General features: G+C 37.7%; 1 protein-coding gene across 1 annotated transcript; it reads right to left on the bottom strand.

Annotated features, from left to right (window-relative positions):
* Positions 1–1,971: 1,971 nt before the first annotated feature.
* LOC123904085 (ribonuclease 3-like protein 3) lies at positions 1,972–20,912 on the bottom strand (the record flags this gene model as incomplete). The annotated part of the gene is made up of 3 exons (XM_045953774.1): positions 1,972–2,568; positions 5,778–5,924; positions 20,457–20,912. Coding segments are annotated over 3 exons (897 nt in total), but the record flags the coding sequence as incomplete, so codon positions are not given.
* Positions 20,913–22,505: the final 1,593 nt, after the last annotated feature.

Below are 22,505 nucleotides of genomic sequence, written 5' to 3'. Positions count from 1 at the left end.
CTCACATCGAATGTGTATAAAAAATATAGAAGAAGATTAACTATAAAAGAGGACTGCATAATTAAGGATATTACATCTTTTAGCAGAGGAAATAAAATGGTGTTGTTAGTTGTGCATAGTGTTGTTTCTTCCCCTTAGGTGCTATAAAATAATCCAGGGTGGTCATTATGCACAAAACATAGAGGTATCAGTGCAACTTTGCAAAGTTTAGGGTGTGCAGTTGCGCACCCTCATTGCACTGTAGATCTGCCCCTTGTGTGACACCCAATAACCAGATCGTTACATGCATGAATTTTGGAATTTGACCTCTCCGTAGAGAGTCGTAGGCTTAATGTGAACACCCAATAACCAGATCTTCGCACACATACTAAAATCAATAAAATCACGAAGGATTAGAGTGGACATCCAATAACCAGATTGTCACACCCTGTGGCCCATCACGGTCACCACGTATTGAACTCAATGAAACCCCGCAGGATTGAAGTGGACACCTGGTAACCAGATCGTCACGCCATGTGGCCCATCACGATCATCACGTACTATGAAATGCATCAGCATACGATTCCCCATATATGCTAATGCAACAACTTACATATCAATCATGCATATGTAATCACAATCGCATTTCAATACATATATTAGCAAATCATATGTAAGACAAATAAACATCATGTATATTTAACAAAAACTCGTCTTTGAGAATACATAACAACAATCCAACATGCTTCAAAAAAAAAAAAACAATCCAACACATATGACAACAAACAAGTACATGTGCATAATTAAAAAAAAAAAACAACAAAGAGTTCTACTTCTCGCACCCCCGGCATACATGGGCGCCCCCTGGTATTCCCAACTTACTCCTCGCTACTTAGAAAGTGAGTGTAGAAAATAGAAAAATTAAAAAACCGTTGTTCGCATGCTAGGATGCGAGTGTATAAAATTGCAAACTGAAAAATCACAGTTTGCATTTTTAGGATGCGAACAAGTTCAACATATATATAAAAATAATTTTTTTTTGTTTCCTTATTCATTGTAATTACTAGCTTTAAACGACAATTACGTGGTTGTAGTCAACGTAATTGTAGTCATCAATTTATTTAGATTTTCTTATTCATTGTAATATTCCTTATTCATTGTACCATTTATTTTGATTTTCTTTTTGTATTCACTTTTGATTTACTTAAATGAAGTCATCAATTAATAAGGAAATCAACATAAATTCCTTTTTGTCAACGGACAACAAGCAGCCATGATACTTGCTCACTAGTAATTGATATATTAACGTATTTGGTGAATTGAGTTTTAGCTCACATTCTGTAGTGAGTGAAAATATTTTTACTCAGACACAACGTGTGCGCCCTCCCTTGAATGAAAAATATCATAAAAAAAGAGTTCGCATTCTAGGATGCGAACTCAGTTCGCTTTCTAGAATGCGAACTCCTTTTTTCCATCAAGAGGGACGCATACGCTGAATTTATGTTAAAAATATTGTCACTCGCTACTTAAAGTGCGAATAGTGCTCACATCCTAGAACGCGAAGTTTGATCATTTTAGAGAATGACCGAAGAATTTCATGGGGCGCAAAAAGTACCATTCAAAAACAAAAGTTGCATCATTTTCTAGGATCAACAAGATCATCGCAAGATACAAATACAAACAGCTATGGCCCAATTGGTTCTAGACAAAAAATGTAAAGGAAATTTCTTTTCGCACCTTTACCCTTCTCATACGCCCCTACGTTTCCATTTTTATTCCTGCACATTTTAAGCAATGAGTGTTGTAAAAATATAAAATTTGGAAAAATAATGTTCACTAATTAAAGTGCGAACATAACAAACCTTATAAAAATTCTTCCCTCATTCCCAATGAAAATATTTTGAATGAAACAACATATGAATGAGTGTGATTGAAAAATAAAAAAAATATGTTTCAATTTATAGAATTCTACGGTGCGTGTGATTGGTCGGTGCCATGTCACAACAGCTTCGGTGGCCAATCATAGTGTTTACAACAAGATAGTTTCGTACAATTTAACTAGTGAACCTTATAAAATTGCAAATTCTAGAAAAAATATATGTTGCTACTTAACTTGCGAACATAGTTCGCACCTTAATCAACTAGTGAACCTTATAAAATCGAATCATTTTATAACCTTCACTCTTCATTGAGGTGAGGGGGAAAAATACAATCAAATTTTATAAGGTTTGCTATCTAAGAGGTCGTTTGTTTCACGAATTCATTCCTGAGAATCCAAGGGGGCGTTTGTATCGCTCACTCTTCAAGTTCAAGATCTTTGTTTGTAGATGTGCTTATACCTAGCACTCTTTCCATATTTTCCAAAGCATTTTTTGCTGCTCTATTATGTGCAATTTCTTTCTTAGACCCATAAATGCCTCTTCCAACGACCTTCTCATTTATAAGGACATTTACACTCATAGATTCTCTCCACAAATCAATGAATTGCAACTTCAAACTTTTCTTCTGACAAATTTCATGAAGCTCCGTGACTGGATGCTTTTGAATAGTATACGGATCAATTATAGGTTCAAGTAATTTTCCAAAGACCTGTCCAAGTGATTAAAAAAATAGAATTAATGAATGTAATAATTTGAAATAAAATAAACGGTTACTTCTAAACAGTGCCCTGAGACAATAATTAAGAAAATAAAAACAAAAATTTTAAGTAATACTTTTTTTAAAAAAATAAAATTTGATCGAAGACATTAAGTGCACTACTTTTAAGATTATATTATAATTTTTGTTTCTTTAACCATTATCGTGGGACAATGTCTAACAATATTTTCCCATAAATATCACTGAAAAGGCAAAATTTTCTATATATAATATAAAAATCATGATTAGAATTCTCTATTATGTTTGAGATGTATGAAAAGCTAAAACTGTAATTATGTTTAAAAACATAAAATAATTATGATTTACTTATAGATGGTATAGGTATGATTTAAAAGTGTGCGAGACTCTCATTGTATTACTGCCTAAAGGTGAAAGCCAAACCACTTTCAAAGATTTTCGTCCGATTAGTTTATGTAATGTCACTTATAAGCTGATCTCCAAAATTATTGCGAGTAGATTGCGGTCGTTCCTGGATGGTATTATTAGCCCCCTACAAAATAGTTTCATACCTGGGAGACAATGCTATTGTGCTTCAAGAAGTGATACACTTTATGAGAAAGTCTAAGAAGAAGAGTGGTGACATGGTTTTCAAGCTTGACATGGAAAAAGCATATGACAGAGTTAACTGGAGTTTTCTTAAAGATACGCTAGAAAAATTCAACTTTCCGTCGCAGTTAATTTCTCTCATTATGTTTGGGATCTCCTCATCCTCAAATACTATTCTTTGGAATGGGAGCAAGACAGATGCTTTTAATCCAGTTCGTGGGCTACGACAAGGAGACCCCTTATCCCCATACCTTTTTGTGTTGTGTATGGAAAGACTTGGGGCAATGATTTCTAAACATGTGAGTGACGGGATTTGGAAACCAATGCAGATATCTAAAAATGGTACTAAACTTTCTCATCTTTTCTTTGCGGATGACGTGCTTTTGTTTATGAAGGCTAGTGTATCCCAGGCTAGGATTATTAAAGAGGTGCTAGATCAATTTTGCAATCTTTCTGGCCTAAAAGTTAGCTTTGAAAAGTCGAAGTTCTGTACATCCGCAGGTATGTGTCGGCAGCTCCGAGATCAAATCAGCGTCTCAACCCAGATACAAGCCACCGATCGTTTTGATAAGTACTTAGGCTTCAAAATGTTTTATGGTAAAGTCAGTAAGCAAGATTTCAGTAATATTTATGATAGAGTCTCTACTAAATTGGCATCTTGGAAGAGTAGATTGTTAAACAAACCAGGGAGAGTGGTGTTAGCTAACTATGTTATTTCCTCGTTACTGTCGTACCATATGCAAATTAACTGGCTCCCACAAGGCTTATGTGATGACTTGGACCGAGCTGTCAGACGATTCATTTGGAAAGGTACAAGTGATTCCGGTATGTATTTAGTTGGCTGGAAAAAAATTACGCAGTCACGTCGTTTTGGAGGGTTAGGTGTTCATATTGCTCGGTTTCAGAATGTTTCTCTTCTTGGTAAACTAGTTTGGGAGATCCTCCACTCACCAGACAAGTTATGGGTGAAACTTTTTGAGGAGAGATATCTTAAGGGTCGTCTTCCTTTTAATAATTCAGTAGCTCAGTAGTGTGGAACTCTATGTCAAAAGCATTAACTGTGCTTCAAGATGGTTTTACCTTTAAGATTGGTGATGGTAATGCTAATTTTTGGTATGATTCTTGGGTGTTTAAAGATAAAATCTGCTCGATGGTACCGTTTGTGGCGATTCAAGACACAACAATCAAGATTAATGAAGTGTGGAGAAATGAGAAGTGGAATCTGGAGGAGCTCTATACTAGACTTCCAGATTTTGTGAAAACCGCCATCCTTCAAATCCAACCTCGCATTGTTAATGATCTGCCTGATGTTTGGGTCTGGCAGAGTTCAAGTTCAGGTACTTTCTCTACCAAAGAGGCGTATGAGTGGATCTTAAAGCCCCTCCCTATCAATAATCATGTTAATTGGAAGTGGATATGGCATCTCAAGCTCCCAACAAACATCCAATTTTTTGTTTGGCAGGTGATGCATGGATCCATTCCTACTAGAGACGTGTTACACCACCGTCGTGTGTGTACTTCTAACCTTTGTCCGAGATGTTTAACTGGGTCTGAAACAATTGAGCATTGTTTGTTCCATTGTGTTGAGGCCGTTTGTGTTTGGAAAGCCTATGGTTTGGATTCTACTCTTTCTTTTTTACAGGGTGGTGACCCTTTCTCATGGAGCAGAAGAGTTTATTCTTCTCATGGGAGTATCATCTTTATTATTATGTGGGTTGTGTGGTGTGCGCGGAATGATTTTCTCTTTAACAATCACAGATCCAACGTGCATGAGAGTGTGGTGAAAATTCACTCCTTGTTGTCCTGTTGCACATCTGCCTTTGACACGCAGTTATTGGATTCGATCCCGTCTATTCATCCTCGGCAGGTTTCCTGGTCTCGTCCAGCAGAAGGGACGATTTGTCTTAATGTTGACGGGAGCTTATTGGGCTCGCCGCAAACTGCGGGTTTCGGTGGACTGATTCGTAATAATGCCGGCGCGTTTCTTGAGGGGTTTTATGGTACCGCGAGTCAGTCAAACATTCTTTATGCTGAGATCATGGCAGTGTTACATGGTCTGGAATTATGCTGGAATAAGGGGTTCCGTGATGTTGTATGCTTCTCTGATTCTCTGCTTACTGTCAAGTTGATAAAGGAGGGTGTCTCAAACTGTCATAGTTTGGCAAATGAGGTTCACATAATTCGGCAATTATTAGGAAGAGATTGGAGGGTGGTGATTGACCATACTCTTCGGGAAGACAACAAGTGTGCACACCTTTTGGCTAAATTGGGAGCTTCAGCGAATTCTCCTCTAGTGTTGCTAACAGTTCCCCCTACCGAGTTGCTCAACCTTATTGATGCTGACGCTAGGGGTGTGATTTTTATAAGGGAGTAGTCGCTTTTGTTTTGTTTTTCTCTTTTTTTTCTCTCTTGTAACCAAAAAAAAGATGGTATCCGTAAAAAAGTCTTATAAACATGTTATTGATCTATTTCCTTGCAAAAAATAAAATAAAATCATATAAACATGAAAACTTTCTATTTCATAAAAGTCTATTTTTTATGACATTTTAACTATATTTAAAATAATTACATTAAGTTAAAAAATGAGTGAGTACCTTCCACACAATATCAATGGATAAATCACAATCAATGAAGACTGCACCAATAGTTGACTCAACAATATCGGCAAGATTTTTAGGCACGTCGATCAACCCATTGGAATGTAATGGATACTCTTCAATTGCTTTAGTAAATTCTTGAATCTGTATAAAGTTATACCAAAAGAAGAAAAAACAAAATTGTCATTGTTATATATTCGGAACTGTTGAGCTAGATTATCCTTATTCACGGGAAAAAACTATTATTTTCTTCATAGTACTCAACTATTAATGAATTACAATTTAATAAAGTAATTTAAGATTTCCTTTTGTATGAAAGTTTAACTATATTTTTTAATCGATTAATAGTTAAACTTAGACGTGATGGGCCACAGGGTGTGACTAAATCACGAAGGTAATTTTTAATCGATTAATTTAAGATAATTTTCTTCACTTAGACCGTGATGGGCCACAGGGTGTGACAATCTGGTTATTGGATGTCCACTCTAATCCTTCGTGATTGTTAAGAAACATGGCATCCATGGGAAAATCGAATTGTAAAACCTATAATTTGTAACTGCCTCGAACAAGAAATTGAAACAGGCATAGCCAAAGAATTCCAATCTGAACCCTAGAAATTGGGGAAAGCTAGCACAAAATGATGAACAAGAATGAATCAATCTGCAAACATCACACAGATATGAGCGAAGCAATATCAAGAATGCAATCAAAAACGAAATTGAAGAAGATGATGAATCGGTGAAATAAACGGATAGGGGAAATTGAATCTGTGAAAGAAATTGGGAGAAAGAAAATAAAGAGATATGAGAAAATTGAATTTTCTCGAGAAAATGCAGCGGAAAATTTCTTTAAGGTGGATTCCAAATTTGCTCTGATACCATGTTAAGAAACATGACATCCATGGGAGAAGGAGAGAAAATAGCTCAAAAATGTATAATATTGATGAAGGAAAAATATTACAAATGAGAAAAGTGAAGTAAAAGATTACATCAAAGTCTATATATAGGCATCAACAAACTACTAACTAATCCTCCTAATTACTAACTAACTATATCTTTAACAGTGATTTTATTGATTTTAGTATGTGTGCGAAGATCTGGTTATTGGGCGTCACACAAGGGGCGGATCTACGGTGCAATGTGTTGGAGTAAGCCCTAAAAGCCAATCTATTTTGATAGAATCGTCTTTTGTATGATGACTTTGATTTATATATATATATATATTTAATATATATTAAAAGGCATTTCTTTATTATGTTTGTATGTCCAAAAATGATAAAGTCCCTAGAATAGTTGAATCTATTTAACTATTCTTAGGGCCCGTTTGGTGCGCAGGATAGCATAGTAACAGGATAGGATATAAAACAGGATAAGGATAGGATATGATAACAGCAGGATAACAGTTATACTCAGTTATCATATCCTATGTTTGGTGCACACAAGATAACAAACATGATAACTATTATATTTTGTTTTTAATACATACTTGCTCATAATAATATGATAAGATATATAACATATTTAATTGACAAAATTACTCTTGTAAAACAATTATTATTTTTTAAAAATTATTTTGTAATACTTTGAATTTTATAAATAAAAAATATAAATAAGTAATCAAATAACTTTATATAATTTAAAATAAAAATCATGAGAAAATAATCAAGTTTAATTTTTTATATGAATCATGATTAAATAAATAACTCAATAATATATACATGTTAGATAAGCCAAATAAATATATGATATATCTCATACGTAAATAATAAAACTACTATTGCAAAAGAATTATATTTAATTTTTTATAAAATTTAAATTAATATCCCTATTTGTCAATTTTTTAATAATCATTTTACTTTAAAATATTGTAATTTTAGTAAAATTTTGATTTTTTAGAATATATAAATTACAAAATTATCCCTGTGAGAAAATCACATATATATTTAAAAATTAATTATTTTATTATTTATATTTTATTAATTTTATTTTATGTATTTTAAAATATATTTTATAAAATAAATCAGTAATTTTTTTTTCTTCTTATCCTATCCTGCTGGTAACCCAGCTCAAATTCAGGATAAGAATTATAACTAGAGAGACAGGATAGGATAAGCTTCAGGATTAACTTATCATATCCTGCTGTATCATCAAACACTGGATTGCGGTAGGATATGATACAGTTATCCTATCCTGTCTCTTATCCTCTGCACCAAACGGGCCCTTAAAGTATCCGTTATGAATTGGGATAATAATAAAACATAGAGACTATTATGAAGATAGACTGATGATCACATCTCATAGATCATAGGATAAGGAGTTATCAAGTCTTGACATAGGTATAAATATTAGGAGTAATATTTATACTGGATTGACCCGCTATGAGAGTACTACATATAATGTTATGCAAGATGTCATAAGTTGCTCTCATGGTGATAGTGGTGTATACCACCCTCCGACCTGAAACCACTATGGACCCTAAATGTAGAGTCAAGTACTTTGTTGCTGATCAAACGTTGTCCGTAACAGGATAACCATAAAGACAGTTAATGGGTACTTCACAAAGCATGCTTAGGGACATGAGTGACCTAGATGGAATTTGCCCGTCCTGCATAACAGGATAAATGTCTAAGGGCCCAATATTGAATCGAACAAGGGTGACACAGTGTATGCCTTGTGTTCAATATAGACATAGGGGCAAAAGGGTAATTATACACAAGATATTTATCACGGAAAAGGTTTGTCAGATCACGTGACATTCTTGTGACTTGGGTAGCAGTGATGTGTTGCTAGATACCGCTCACTGTTTATAATATTAAGATTAATATTATTGCCAACGTCATAAGAACCTACAGGGTCACACACATAAGGACAGTTAAGACGGGAGAAATAAGTAAGACTTATTAGAAAGGGTGCGATTAGTAAAAGGCGGTTATTGGGCTTATGAAGACCAAAACCGTGTGACCCAATTGACCACACAAGAAACTCTATAAATAGAAGCTTGTGTAGTTCAATTGTGACACTGCTCCTTCACAAACGAATTTTAGAGAATAACCCTTGATGACAAATCGTCACACTCTCTATTCCATGCCTATTTTAGCAACATTAGATACATTTTAGTAGGTTTTTAGCAATAAATATAAGAGAAATCTAACCATTAGCTTGATTACTTGATTTGCAAGAAAACAGGAAAAACTGCAGGAAATGAAGGATTTTCACTACGCTGGGGGCGTAGCCCATCACGCGCCGCGTGATGGAGCTCACAGGGAGCCAAGATTGTCACTCTGACCACGCGCGGCGTGAAACCTGACCACGCGCGGCGTGAAGCTTGTTCAGGAACTGGGTTGCTCTCTGACTTGACCACGCGCGGCGTGATACCTGACCACGCGCGGCGTGAAGTCTTGATTGAAGAAGAAGATTGCCTCTGACTTGATCACGCGCCGCGTGATTCTGTTACCACGCGCGGCGTAGTTGATGGATTTGCAACCACGCGCGGCGTGATAGATCTGGCGCGCGGCGTGGTTGCATTCTGTATATATATTTTCTGCATAATTCTGTTTTCTGGTTGGAAAATTCTGCAAAATTGGACTACATTCTGGTCTTGGAACTTGAAGATCGTGATTCACACTCCAGTGGAGAGCTCCAAGCGCATCAGATCATGGATTCACAATCCGTGGCGATGAAGCAAGGAAGCAAACGAAGAACGATGAGGAGCTAAACTCCTTGGAGGTAGGATCTAGGATAGTCTAGAATGTAGGGAGATCATGTGTAATCTGTTATATGTGTAAGAATCTACTCTTTTCATAGTGATTAATTTGATGCAATTCAATGTTTAATGCTTTACAATCCTTCATTAGTGTTGTAATGATTTTGAGTTAAGTCACGTGCGAGAGTATTGATTTAATGTCTGAACTGAATTGTATTGAGCGCTCGAGTGTCTCCGGTCGAGAGATTGAGGCATAGAGTGTAGCGAACGATTGACGCGCGTTAAGATCATTCGTTGTAGGTAGCTTCCGCCCGAGAGATCGGGGGAGTATCGACAACGAATAGAGTGGATTTTGACAAGAGATTGCGATTCACTATTTTGTCGATCTAGTTGTTAACACTTGAGTAGATTCCTATGATATAGTAGATTGCATGTGGTTGAACTATAGACTAGGCGATTCCGATGATTCTACCTCGCTTTTCCATTATATCAAGCTTATTTTCTAGCAATTCATTACTCAACATACCCCCAATTTATGTGTAATTTCTGTATAATGTCTATGAACACCATTCGATTAGTTTGATCACACAATCCCTGTGGATCGATATTTTTATTACTACGTGATTTTCGTGCACTTGCGAAATTTATCATCAAGTTTTTGGCGCCGTTGCCGGGGATTGTGATTGATTCAACTAGGCAATAGTGTTCATATTTTCTGTGTTTTCTTGATTTTCTGTTTTATATTTTCTCCCGGAGCGTTCTACTTGTGTGTTTCATTGTGCATGCGGAGAACAGGTCCTCAAGAGCTGCAATTTGATCCGGAGATTGAAAAGACAGCTCGCGCAATTCGAAAGGCAACAAGGGAAGCTCAAGCTTCAAGGGGAACAGTTTTGCTAAGGGATACACCGGACTGTCAAGGAAGGACTGCAGCAACAATGAAGGATGAACAAGTTCCACCGGTTCCTCAACCGCCAAGGCGTACCCTTGGTGATTATGGGAGGAGAGACAATGACGCGTTGGCAAACCAAGGCTTTCAGCCGGCGAATCCTGTTTCATTCGACATCAAGAACACGGTCCTTTCCGCCTTAAAAGAGAATCCTTATTCAGGTTCGGAAGCTCAATGCCCGAATTTACACTTGTCTCACTTCTATGAAGCCTGCGACTATACCGATCCACCGGGGGTGAGCGAATCGGACAAAAGACTGAGGTTATTCAAGCATTCTCTCACCGGCCGTGCTAAAGATTGGTTAGACACGATACCCGCCGGAACGATTGAGACTTGGAGACAGCTGGAGCGGAAGTTCTTAGATCGTTACTTTCCTATTCATAAGTTTCTAGAAAGAAGGGCTGAAATTAGCAACTTCGAACAAGCGGATGGTGAGACGTTGTATGATGCTTGGGAGAGGTTCAAAGTTTGTCTTAAGAGGTGTCCGAATCACGGTTTCGATGGCCACAATCAGATGCAAATGTTTACCCAAGGTTTGAGGGCTCAAACGCGAATGATACTTGACGCATCAGCCGGTGGTTCGTTGAAAAACCGTGACGAAACTGAAGCAAGAGAATTGGTTGAAAGCATGGCTCAAAACGAGTATAGAGCTACTAATGATAGGGGAGCCAAAAAGAAAGGCGGAGTGTTGGAATTGGATACTCAAACAGCTCTATTGGCACAGCAAAAGCTCATGACTAGCCAAATGGAAGCAATGATGAAGTTGCTGTCCAATCCACAAGTTCAATCTTCTCCAATAGGTAAAATTGACAATGTGCGCTGTGATTTTTGTTTGCAGGACCACCCTAATGGCGGATGCTTCCCGGAGGGTTCAGAGGAGGCTCGCTATTTGGCCAATTTTCGGAAGCCGTACAACAATAATAACAACGGTTCCGGGTGGGGGAATGGTATGCAAAGTCAAGGTGCACAGCAACAGCAGCAAAGGCCTCCATCAAGGATGGAAGAGACTTTAAATCAGTTCATGCTCATGACCCAAAGCAACTTTGAAGCGATGAAATCGAGTCAAGCAACCTCTAATAAGAATCATGAAGCTTCTATAAAGAATCTTGAGGTGCAAATGGGTCAGCTGTCAAGACAGTTTTCTATGTTGCAAAACCAAGGAGGTTTCGGTGGAAACACTCATGATAATCCGAAAAATGAAACTTGCAATGGAATCACGTTGAGGAGTAGAGAGATACCGGAAAGGCCAGCTGTGGAGAAGCCCTTGAAGAAGAAGGTCAATGAGGGAGAAGTTGAAAATAAGCAAGAGGCCGTAGTTGAAAATGAGAGATATGAGGGAGAAGTAGAAAAGGAAACTATGACCAAGGAAGTTGAGATCAGTAAGGATGAAAAAGAAGAAGTTGAAAAACAGAGGGAGATAAAAGAAAAAGAGAGTAAGAAGGTTGAGAAAGGTAAGGGAGTTGATGAATCGCCATATGCTAGGATGCCTTTTCCTAGGAGAAAGAAAGTGAAGAATCTTGAGCGGGAGAAGGAGTTCAAGAAATTCATGAAGGTGTTGAACAAGCTTGAGATGGCTATACCGTTAGTGGAGGCTTTGGAGCAAATGTCGAGTTATGCGAAGTTTTTGAAGGAGCTGCTCACAAAGAAAAGAAAACCATTAGATGATGAGATGGTAAGTATGACGGAAGAGTGCAGCGCCCTCATTCAACGGAAGCTACCGCAGAAAAAGAAAGATCCGGGGAGCTTTACCATTCCATGCTCCATTGGGGATCTCACTATTGGAAAGGCTTTGTGTGACTTGGGTGCTAGTGTAAATTTGATGCCGTTGTCAATGATGAAGAAGATACCAGGAGCTGTAGCAAAGCCGACAAAGATGAGTCTCTCTTTGGCGGATAGATCCATCGTGTATCCGGAAGGTATCTTACATGATGTTCTGGTGCGAGTTGGCGGATTTGTTTTTCCAGCTGACTTTGTCGTCTTAGACATGGAAGAAGACAAGAATTGGGAACCCTTGCTGTTAGGAAGACCATTCTTGGCTACCGGACGCGCCCTTATCGATGTGGAATTGGGAGAACTAATGTTCCGGACTGACGGTGAACAAATCCTCTTTAATGTGTTTGAAGCTATGAAACAACACGACGATGACACTCAATGTTTCAGAATTGAAGTGGTTGATGAGGTCATTGAAGACATCTTTAAGGTTTAACACTCCTCCTCCACTCTTGAAAAAGTGTTAGTTAACTCATTGGATAATGTGGAAGAGGAAGGGGAGCGAGAAATTGAGTTGTGTCTTAGCAATTTGAATGCTAGTCGGATAGATGAAAGTCCTAAGTTTGAAAGCCTCCTTGAAGTGAGAAACAAGGATCAAATGAAAGAAGAGAGGAAAGTTCCCGAACTAAAGCAACTCCCTTCACATCTGAAGTATGTGTTCTTAAGTGATGATGCTTCGTTTCCAGCCATCATTAGCAGCAAACTCACTCATTTGGAAGAAGAGAAACTGTTGAGAGTTTTGAAGTCTAACAAAGCCGCAATGGGATGGACTATCTCCGATCTGAAAGGAATAAGTCCCACTTTTTGCATGCATAAAATCAAGTTGGAAGCGGAGTTTAAACCAGTGGTGCAACCGCAACGAAGACTCAATCCTACCATGAAGGAAGTTGTGAAGAAAGAGGTGCTGAAACTATTGGAGGCCGGCATGATATACCCTATCTCCGATAGTGCTTGGGTATCTCCGGTGCATGTGGTGCCGAAAAAGGGGGGAATGACGGTGGTGAAAAACGATAAGAATGAGTTTATTCCATCTCGGACTGTTACGGGATGGCGTATGTGCATTGACTATCGCCGGCTCAACACCGCTACTAGGAAGGATCACTTTCCCTTGCCATTCATGGATCAGATGTTGGAACGGTTAGCGGGGCAAGAGTTCTACTGTTTCCTTGATGGTTACTCAGGTTATAATCAGATCACCGTCGATCCGGAAGATCAAGAGAAAACGGCATTTACTTGTCCCTTTGGGGTGTTTGCATATCGAAGAATGCCTTTTGGATTATGTAATGCCCCAGCAACGTTTCAAAGATGTATGCTTGCCATCTTCTCCGATATGATGGAGGACACAATGGAGGTATTTATGGATGACTTTTCGGTTTTCGGTAAGTCTTTCGATTTTTGCCTTTCTAATTTGAATGATGTGCTGAAAAGGTGTATAAGTACCAATTTGGTTTTAAATTGGGAAAAATGTCACTTTATGGTAAGAGAAGGGATTGTTCTCGGTCATAAAATCTCCTCAAAGGGGATTGAAGTAGACCAAGCCAAAATTGAAGTAATCAAAGAGCTACCTCCACCGTTAAATGTAAAGGGGGTAAGGAGTTTTCTCGGACATGCCGGGTTCTACCGGCGGTTCATTAAGGATTTTTCAAAAATTGCAAAACCCTTATCATCCTTACTAGTAAAGGATACGGTGTTTCTTTTTGATGAGGCTTGTGTGACCGCGTTTAATTGTCTTAAAACCAAGTTGGTTACTGCTCCCGTGATCGTTGCACCACAATGGGACCTCCCATTTGAATTGATGTGCGATGCAAGTGATTACGCGGTTGGTGCAGTCCTAGGCCAACACCATAACAAACTTTTCCATGTGATTTACTACTCTAGCAAGGTCCTTAATGAGAATCAAATTAACTACACCACAACGGAGAAGGAATTGCTAGCGGTGGTATTCGCATTGGAAAAGTTTCGTTCCTATCTAATTGGGTCAAAAGTGATTGTTTTTACAGATCATTCAGCTTTGAAGTATTTGTTGACAAAGGGCGATTCCAAGCCGCGGTTGTTGCGATGGATGTTGCTTTTACAGGAGTTTGATTTGGAAATTCGAGACAAGAAGGGGGTAGAGAATGTGGTGGCTGATCACCTCTCAAGGCTAAGCAATCCAGATATTACTAATAAGGAAGAAGCTATTAAGTGTGAATTCCCGGATGAAAAATTGCTTGCCGTATCTGAGTTTCCTTGGTTCGGTGACATTGCCAATCTCAAAGCTAGTGGATTCATTCCGGAAGAAATGACGGCACAACAAAAGAAGAAGCTCTTCGCGGATTCGAGACATTATTTCTGGGATGATCCATTTTTGTTCAAAATGAGTAATGATGGCATGATTCGTCGATGTGTGGCCGATAGCGAGATCCGAGGTATTATGTGGCATTGTCATAACTCGCCTTGTGGCGGGCATCATAGTGGCCCAAGAACAGCTGCGAAGGTTTTACAATGTGGGTTCTTTTGGCCAACGATATTTCAAGATTGTATGGAGTTTGTAAAGGCTTGTGATGCATGTCAACGATCGGGGGGTGTTTCTAAAAGAGATGAGATGCCACAGCATGGCCTAACTGAAGTCGAACCATTTGATGTATGGGGGATCGATTTCATGGGACCATTTCCTTCGTCCCAATCTAATGTGCACATTTTGGTTTGTGTGGATTATGTTACAAAGTGGGTCGAAGCTACAGCTTGCCAAGCCAATGATTCAGCCACTGTGGTGCGGTTTCTCAAAAAGAACATATTTACAAGATTCGGGGTGCCGAGGATCTTAATCAGCGATGGAGGAAAGCACTTCATTAATCAGCATCTGGAAAATTTGTTGAGGAAGTATAACGTTAAGCACAAGGTTGCTACTCCTTATCACCCTCAAACTTCCGGACAGGTTGAAGTATCCAATCGCCAGTTGAAACAGATTCTTGAGAAGACGGTTTCTTCATCAAGGAAGGATTGGTCACTCAAACTGGACGACGCGTTATGGGCATACCGTACTGCGTTTAAAACTCATCTCGGTTTTTCCCCGTATCAGTTGGTTTATGGAAAAGCATGTCATTTACCCGTGGAACTTGAGCATAAGGCATACTGGGCTGTTAAGCAACTGAACATGGATGCCACACTCGCCGGTAGAGCTCGGTTGTTGAAGCTCAACGAGTTAGAGGAATGGCGCGAAAGGGCATATGAAAATGCAGTGTTGTACAAGGCAAGGACTAAGCGCTATCATGATGCGCAATTAGTTCTGAAAAAGTTTCACGAAGGACAATTGGTGCTTCTATTTAACTCCCGATTCAAATTGTTCCCCGGAAAACTCAAGTCCAAGTGGTCTGGTCCTTTTGTGGTTAAGGAGGTGTTTCCACATGGGGCTGTGGAAATCTTCAAATCAGGGGAGGAGAATCAGAGTTTTAAGGTGAATGGTCAAAGGTTGAAAGTTTATCGTGGTGGAGAGCTCGTTCGGCACAACGTGGCTCTTTTCTTCCAAGACCCTTAGGGGTATGGAACGTCAAGCATCGGGACGTTAAACAAGCGCTGGTTGGGAGGCAACCCAACGGTTTCTAATGATTAATTGTTTTGTTTTGAAAGATGCAGGTAGGTACGCAGCTTTCAGCAGCAAACAGAGCAGAAACAGAGCACTGTTGAAGTAAACTACGCTGGGGGCGTGGTGCAGTCACGCGCGGCGTTGTGTATGAGGAGGAAAGAGGTGCCTCTGGAGCATTGGTCACGCGCCGCGTGATTGCTTCCTACGCGCGGCGTGATGTTGGAAGTGGTTAAGTGAGCTCTCTGACTAGTGATCCCGCGCGGCATGATACCTTTCACGCGCCGCGTAACCAAGGCAGAGATGAGTGTGGTTTTGCTAAGGTTATCACGCGCCGCGTACGTAGAGCTACGCGCGGCGTGACAGAGTCAACTTGACCGTTTAAATTTGGTCAACATGACCGTTGGATTTTTGGGACCAGAGAGAAATTTTGAAATGGACTACGCGCGGCGTGGAGTAAGTCACGCGCGGCGTGCTCAGGTGATTCTGTTCTGATTATTTAAACTCTCAAGTTCTAGCTAAAGACTCACCATTCATCAAGATTCAGATTCATCTGCTTGGTTTTAGGCTTCAGATCTATCAAATTCACTTACGTCCTTAAGTGCGATGTGAAGCCTAAAATCAGTGCAAGTGAATCCAGTAACCTTCATTTCATTAATTCAATCTCATGAGGGTTTTCGCAGGTTGTAAGGTATACAGTCTGGTGCTTGGTTTTAGGCCTCAGATCCACCCATCTATCTCAGTATTTCAAAAAGATGTGAGTCCTAAAATCAATGCACGTGACTACTATTAACCTTCCTTTTCTTCAATTATAGATCGTGCACTGTTGCTGTGATGATGTTCTGATCTGCTGCTGCTGCTACTATTCTACTACTCTATCTCTATCTTTACTTCATTGTCTTTTATTTGTTTGGTTTGTAATAATATTCTGATGTTGCTTGGATATTGGCTGGATATTTTCTTTGTGTACTCTGGATTTGAATCTTCTTTTGTTTAATTGTGGAATGATTTTTACCTCTAGAGTTTGTTTCAACATTTTGGCATGTTCTTTCTAGTCACTTGAGTATCAATTACTTGATTTTCTCCGTGTGTGATATGTGAAACTTGCAGTGCAATAGCTTGTTGCACTCATGTGATCAAGAGGCAAAGGAAGGGAACGCACACTTTTTGACCGGTTCTTTGGTTCGACCCAACCGAGAGGTATTGAGCCAAACACTCCTTTTTCTTCTATGTGTGATATCCACTCATGTATTGTCTCTCGATTTTGCTTGTCGTCTTTATATTTGATTGGTACTTTTGTAGCACACACGAGGCATGTTTCTTGGTACCGTTGAGCCTTTCTATCCACCCTTACATATAATTATCCTTTGCTTAACCAATTTGAGCTGAAAAAGAATATGTTATTTTTGCAAAACCCTAAGAAATTTTTGATGAAAAAAGGAATGACTTTCTTGGAGGTTAGGCACCTAATTAGTGGTTGATGCGCATTGCTCACCACTAAGTTTGGGGTTGCTCTTTGGAATTAGCAACAAATAAAGTTTGGGGTGAGGGTACTAGAGAACTTACAAAAAGTTTTGAGTTGAAAAATTGAGAAAATTGAGAAAAATTTCAAAAATTGCAAGGCAAAGAAGAAGAGAAAAGGAAGAAAACAAAAGATGTATGAATAAAAAAGAAAAAAGAAGAAAAATATAGAAAAGAGGTGATAGCCTTGATTTCAAAGGATTGCAAAACTTTGTTTGATGATTTGAAAAAGTTCTCTAGTCCACTATATTTCAAAAAGGGTTTGGTTTTATGAAAGTGTTCTTTGACTAATAGGGGGATCTAACTCCAAGTTTTTCTACTACTTATCCCAAAATGTCACCATCCACCCTAGCCAAGCCACGTTATAACCCTAAAAGTCCTCTAATGTGTGTGCACAAAGTGAACCGAATGAATTCTTAGACTACTTGCAAAATTATTGTTGACTTGCATTGATGTGTTGATTTGAGTGAAGTACCAAAAACTGAAGAGTGCATGTGAGTAGTGTGATGAAATCATAGAGCTTTGGTCAAAAAGTGTGAACTACTTGAAAATGTCTTGCGGGAACGACTGTGCAATTGAGCATTGTTTGCAGATGGATCATTGATCATCAGGTGAGTCTCACGTATGTATGATTCGAGTGAATTTAAGGAAAATGCCAAGGTCTTGACACAAAAGCTTGAGGTAAAAGTTGTTTCCTTGAGGACAAGGAAAGGTTCAAGTTTGGGGTTGTGATGACAAATCGTCACACTCTCTATTCCATGCCTATTTTAGCAACATTAGATACATTTTAGTAGGTTTTTAGCAATAAATATAAGAGAAATCTAACCATTAGCTTGATTACTTGATTTGCAAGAAAACAGGAAAAACTGCAGGAAATGAAGGATTTTCACTACGCTGGGGGCGTAGCCCATCACGCGCCGCGTGATGGAGCTCACAGGGAGCCAAGATTGTCACTCTGACCACGCGCGGCGTGAAACCTGACCACGCGCGGCGTGAAGCTTGTTCAGGAACTGGGTTGCTCTCTGACTTGACCACGCGCGGCGTGATACCTGACCACGCGCGGCGTGAAGTCTTGATTGAAGAAGAAGATTGCCTCTGACTTGATCACGCGCCGCGTGATTCTGTTACCACGCGCGGCGTAGTTGATGGATTTGCAACCACGCGCGGCGTGATAGATCTGGCGCGCGGCGTGGTTGCATTCTGTATATATATTTTCTGCATAATTCTGTTTTCTGGTTGGAAAATTCTGCAAAATTGGACTACATTCTGGTCTTGGAACTTGAAGATCGTGATTCACACTCCAGTGGAGAGCTCCAAGCGCATCAGATCATGGATTCACAAGCCGTGGCGATGAAGCAAGGAAGCAAACGAAGAACGATGAGGAGCTAAACTCCTTGGAGGTAGGATCTAGGATAGTCTAGAATGTAGGGAGATCATGTGTAATCTGTTATATGTGTAAGAATCTACTCTTTTCATAGTGATTAATTTGATGCAATTCAATGTTTAATGCTTTACAATCCTTCATTAGTGTTGTAATGATTTTGAGTTAAGTCACGTGCGAGAGTATTGATTTAATGTCTGAACTGAATTGTATTGAGCGCTCGAGTGTCTCCGGTCGAGAGATTGAGGCATAGAGTGTAGCGAACGATTGACGCGCGTTAAGATCATTCGTTGTAGGTAGCTTCCGCCCGAGAGATCGGGGGAGTATCGACAACGAATAGAGTGGATTTTGACAAGAGATTGCGATTCACTATTTTGTCGATCTAGTTGTTAACACTTGAGTAGATTCCTATGATATAGTAGATTGCATGTGGTTGAACTATAGACTAGGCGATTCCGATGATTCTACCTCGCTTTTCCATTATATCAAGCTTATTTTCTAGCAATTCATTACTCAACATACCCCCAATTTATGTGTAATTTCTGTATAATGTCTATGAACACCATTCGATTAGTTTGATCACACAATCCCTGTGGATCGATATTTTTATTACTACGTGATTTTCGTGCACTTGCGAAATTTATCATCAACCCTAGTTCTCTGAAACCCTAAACCGCACTCCCAAAAGCCTTCATCTTATAGCAGCTAGCACTGAAGGTTGAAGGAAGCTGTTCGTGTGTACCGGCTAGAGGTGCTGCCATCGTGTGGTGCTTGTGATCGTTAACCAAAGCAAAGAGTTTGCTGTTTCTGTTTCACCAAGGTAACAATTCTATCACTGATTCATTCCAAGTTCGTAATGATCTAAGGAAAGGAAATCCAAAATTTTAAATTCCGCTGCTTTCTATAAATACGATTTCCCTTCAGTGGTATCAGAGCCAATTACGAAACCTTGAATCGGATTGTTTTGTTTACTTATGTTTAAATTGTTTAAACATGTTTATGATTAAATTGCGATTCTGTTTAAACATATTTGAATCAATTAAATAATCAAGTAAATTAAAATTGGCATCGTGTTTGTTTTGTTAATGATGATCCAATTTTGTTGAGCTTCGGAACCGTATCTGGTGAAGCATCACGAATGGGTGATTATCTGTACAAATAGTAACATGATTAATGGGTCCTATATTTATATATACGATATATATAATTCTAATATGATAATATTAAATGTTGCTATGGTAGTAACATGATCAATCGGTCATGAATATATATACATGATATATATAATTGTGATGTGATTATATCAAATGTTGCTATGGTAGTAACCTCAACTCGTGTATAATATATGTGATGTCTCTACCAAATGAGCTAAACTCACAGAGATTTTATGTACGTAACTTTATGAGTATTTATGGGTACAATGTTATTTTTTTTTTTTGAATTTTTACAGATACGATTAATAATTATTTATTAAAATTTACATTTTGCACCCCCGAACCAGGGTCCTGGATCCGCCACTGCCTTCGATGAGTTATAAACAAATAGTACTATATTAAGTATAGATTTTGTGGAGCAAAAATGTCAACTATTCCTAATTTATTTTTTTTCTAAAAAAAAAACTTCCTCAATATGTATGATTCAGTCAAGTTTTTATTTTCAACCATTTATTGTAGAGAGTATGTCATCTGGAAAAAATAATTAATTTTCATGATCAATAATAATTTAAGAAAAACTATGACAAAATCTGAAATCATTATGACACATTAAACAAAAAAGCACATAAACAGAACTTACTTGCTCTCCAAGCATAGGCTTCTTGTGTCTCAAATAACGATATAACCCATGTTTGATAGCCACACGTGCGAGTTTTTCAGCGTTCACATTCGCAGCTCGTAACCGGGTTAAGCGACCCGGTTGCAAATTTGGATACAAGAAAAACTGTTCCTTTGATATCAAGAGGTTAAGAACAGCATCTCCGACGTATTCCAACCGTTCATATGATAAGCTATCATCACTGTAGTAAGTGGGGTGTGTGAAAGCTTTTTCTAATAAGTGCTTATTTTTGAACTTATAGTCCAAAATGGTTTCCACTTCATGAAGTGGAGGTGGAGAATCATTTTCTTTTGTCTCCAATTGTTGTTGTTGTTTAGGAAAGTGTTGCTCTTGGTTAAGGTCTATTTTTTTGAGTGCATGTGTTTGCTTAAGAAGTGCTTCTTCTTGATCTTCGTGTGATTGAGCTTCCATGGTGTTGGTTAGAGAGAGTGGGAGTGGAAAATGGAGATAGAAAATGAGGAGAGGGACAATTTCGATATAGTATAATGTGGGTGATGTGTTTCAATATATATAAAGGAAAACAATAAAATTAGTCATTCATTTTCATCTACTTGCAAGAAAATTTCATTTTTGTACCAAAAAAAACTCATTTATTTGAGTTTAGTTTTAGGGTGCGTTTGTTACGGATTAAAAAAATAGTGATTTTGATCTAAAATAATTTAGAGATTTTAGAGATTTCTAGAAAAGTTGAATTTTCTTTGCGTTTGTTTATTATAATAAAAATCACTTTTTTTAAATAAAATAATCTTTAGTTTGTTTGGATACAACTTATAAAAGTGATTTCTTTAATTACAAACAACTTTCTCCTTCTAACATTTCTTTTCTCTCTCCTCTAAAAAAAATCTATTATTTTATAAGTTACTCTTAGTAGCTTCTCATTTTTAGTTGTTTTCTGATTATTTTTAGCTTCTGATTATTTTAAAAATCTCTAACAAACTGACGCAAAACAATTAAAAGTGATTATTTTTATAAAAAAAGTGATTTTTTTCTAAAATAAGCTATAACAAACGGCCTCTTACTCTTTTTATCTAACTTCATTGTTCATTTATGAGAGATACATATACAAGTTTATTTTTATAAGCATAAAATAACATAAAATATTACAATTTTCACTACTGTGAACTTATAAAATAACATAAAACTTAATTTATATTGTATAAGCTATTTGCATAAGCTCAAAAAAAGGTAGGGCAAACGGACATGAAGTAACTTGTATTTATATTAAATGAACAATAAATAAACGTAGATAAATAAAGCAAAACTAAACTCCAGATTCTCCGGTCAGACTTATTTATTTTCAATGTAGTATATTATTTTATTTTTTTTACTGTATGTAAAATAGTACTTGAGCCCCAAGAAAACTAGAAATCCATTAAATGACATATCTATTTTAAAAGTAAAAACCGGCTTTAGAAAACATGTTTTAATTGATACATATAGCTATCTTAATTTTTAATTAATTTCCCTTGTAGAAAAAAGAAAAAATACACATTTTTTGAGTTGGGGATGACATTAAACAAATTAAGATAGTAAAATCATCGAGCATAAAAGCTCCTTCCTTAATTAATTTATAGTGTCAGTGAACACTTTCCAATTCAAATGTTGGAAAGTGACAATTTCCTTCGTTATAGTATTATCTTGGCACTACATTGAATGTTCTAAACTAAAGTTTCCTTAATGTCATTATTGTCTATCTTTTATTTCCTATATTTTGTTTCTTTTTACAAGTTCTATAGCTGCTGCTTCTTCTTCTTCTTTTCCTTGGTCTATTTATGTGTATATCTTATTTGTCCAACACCTGTCTATCTGTTGTTAACATGGTCAAATATAATGTTGAGAAATATTGAATGAATGATTGTTTGATTTGATTCTAAAATATGAATGTTGTTTTGTGACTTTATTGATCACTTGTTAGTTTTTAGTGTTAAAATAGTAATGCCAAACAAACCAATTAGTTATTTATTGGTAGTACTAGTAGTAGTAAGTACTATATACCATACCATGCAGGTG

The sequence above is a fragment of the Trifolium pratense genome, linkage group LG2 (genome assembly GCF_020283565.1).
Source record: "Trifolium pratense cultivar HEN17-A07 linkage group LG2, ARS_RC_1.1, whole genome shotgun sequence".
Taxonomy (NCBI): Eukaryota; Viridiplantae; Streptophyta; class Magnoliopsida; order Fabales; family Fabaceae; genus Trifolium; species Trifolium pratense.
The sequence above is the reverse complement of the archived record's forward strand: the minus strand, read 5'-3'. Positions and strand labels throughout refer to the sequence as shown.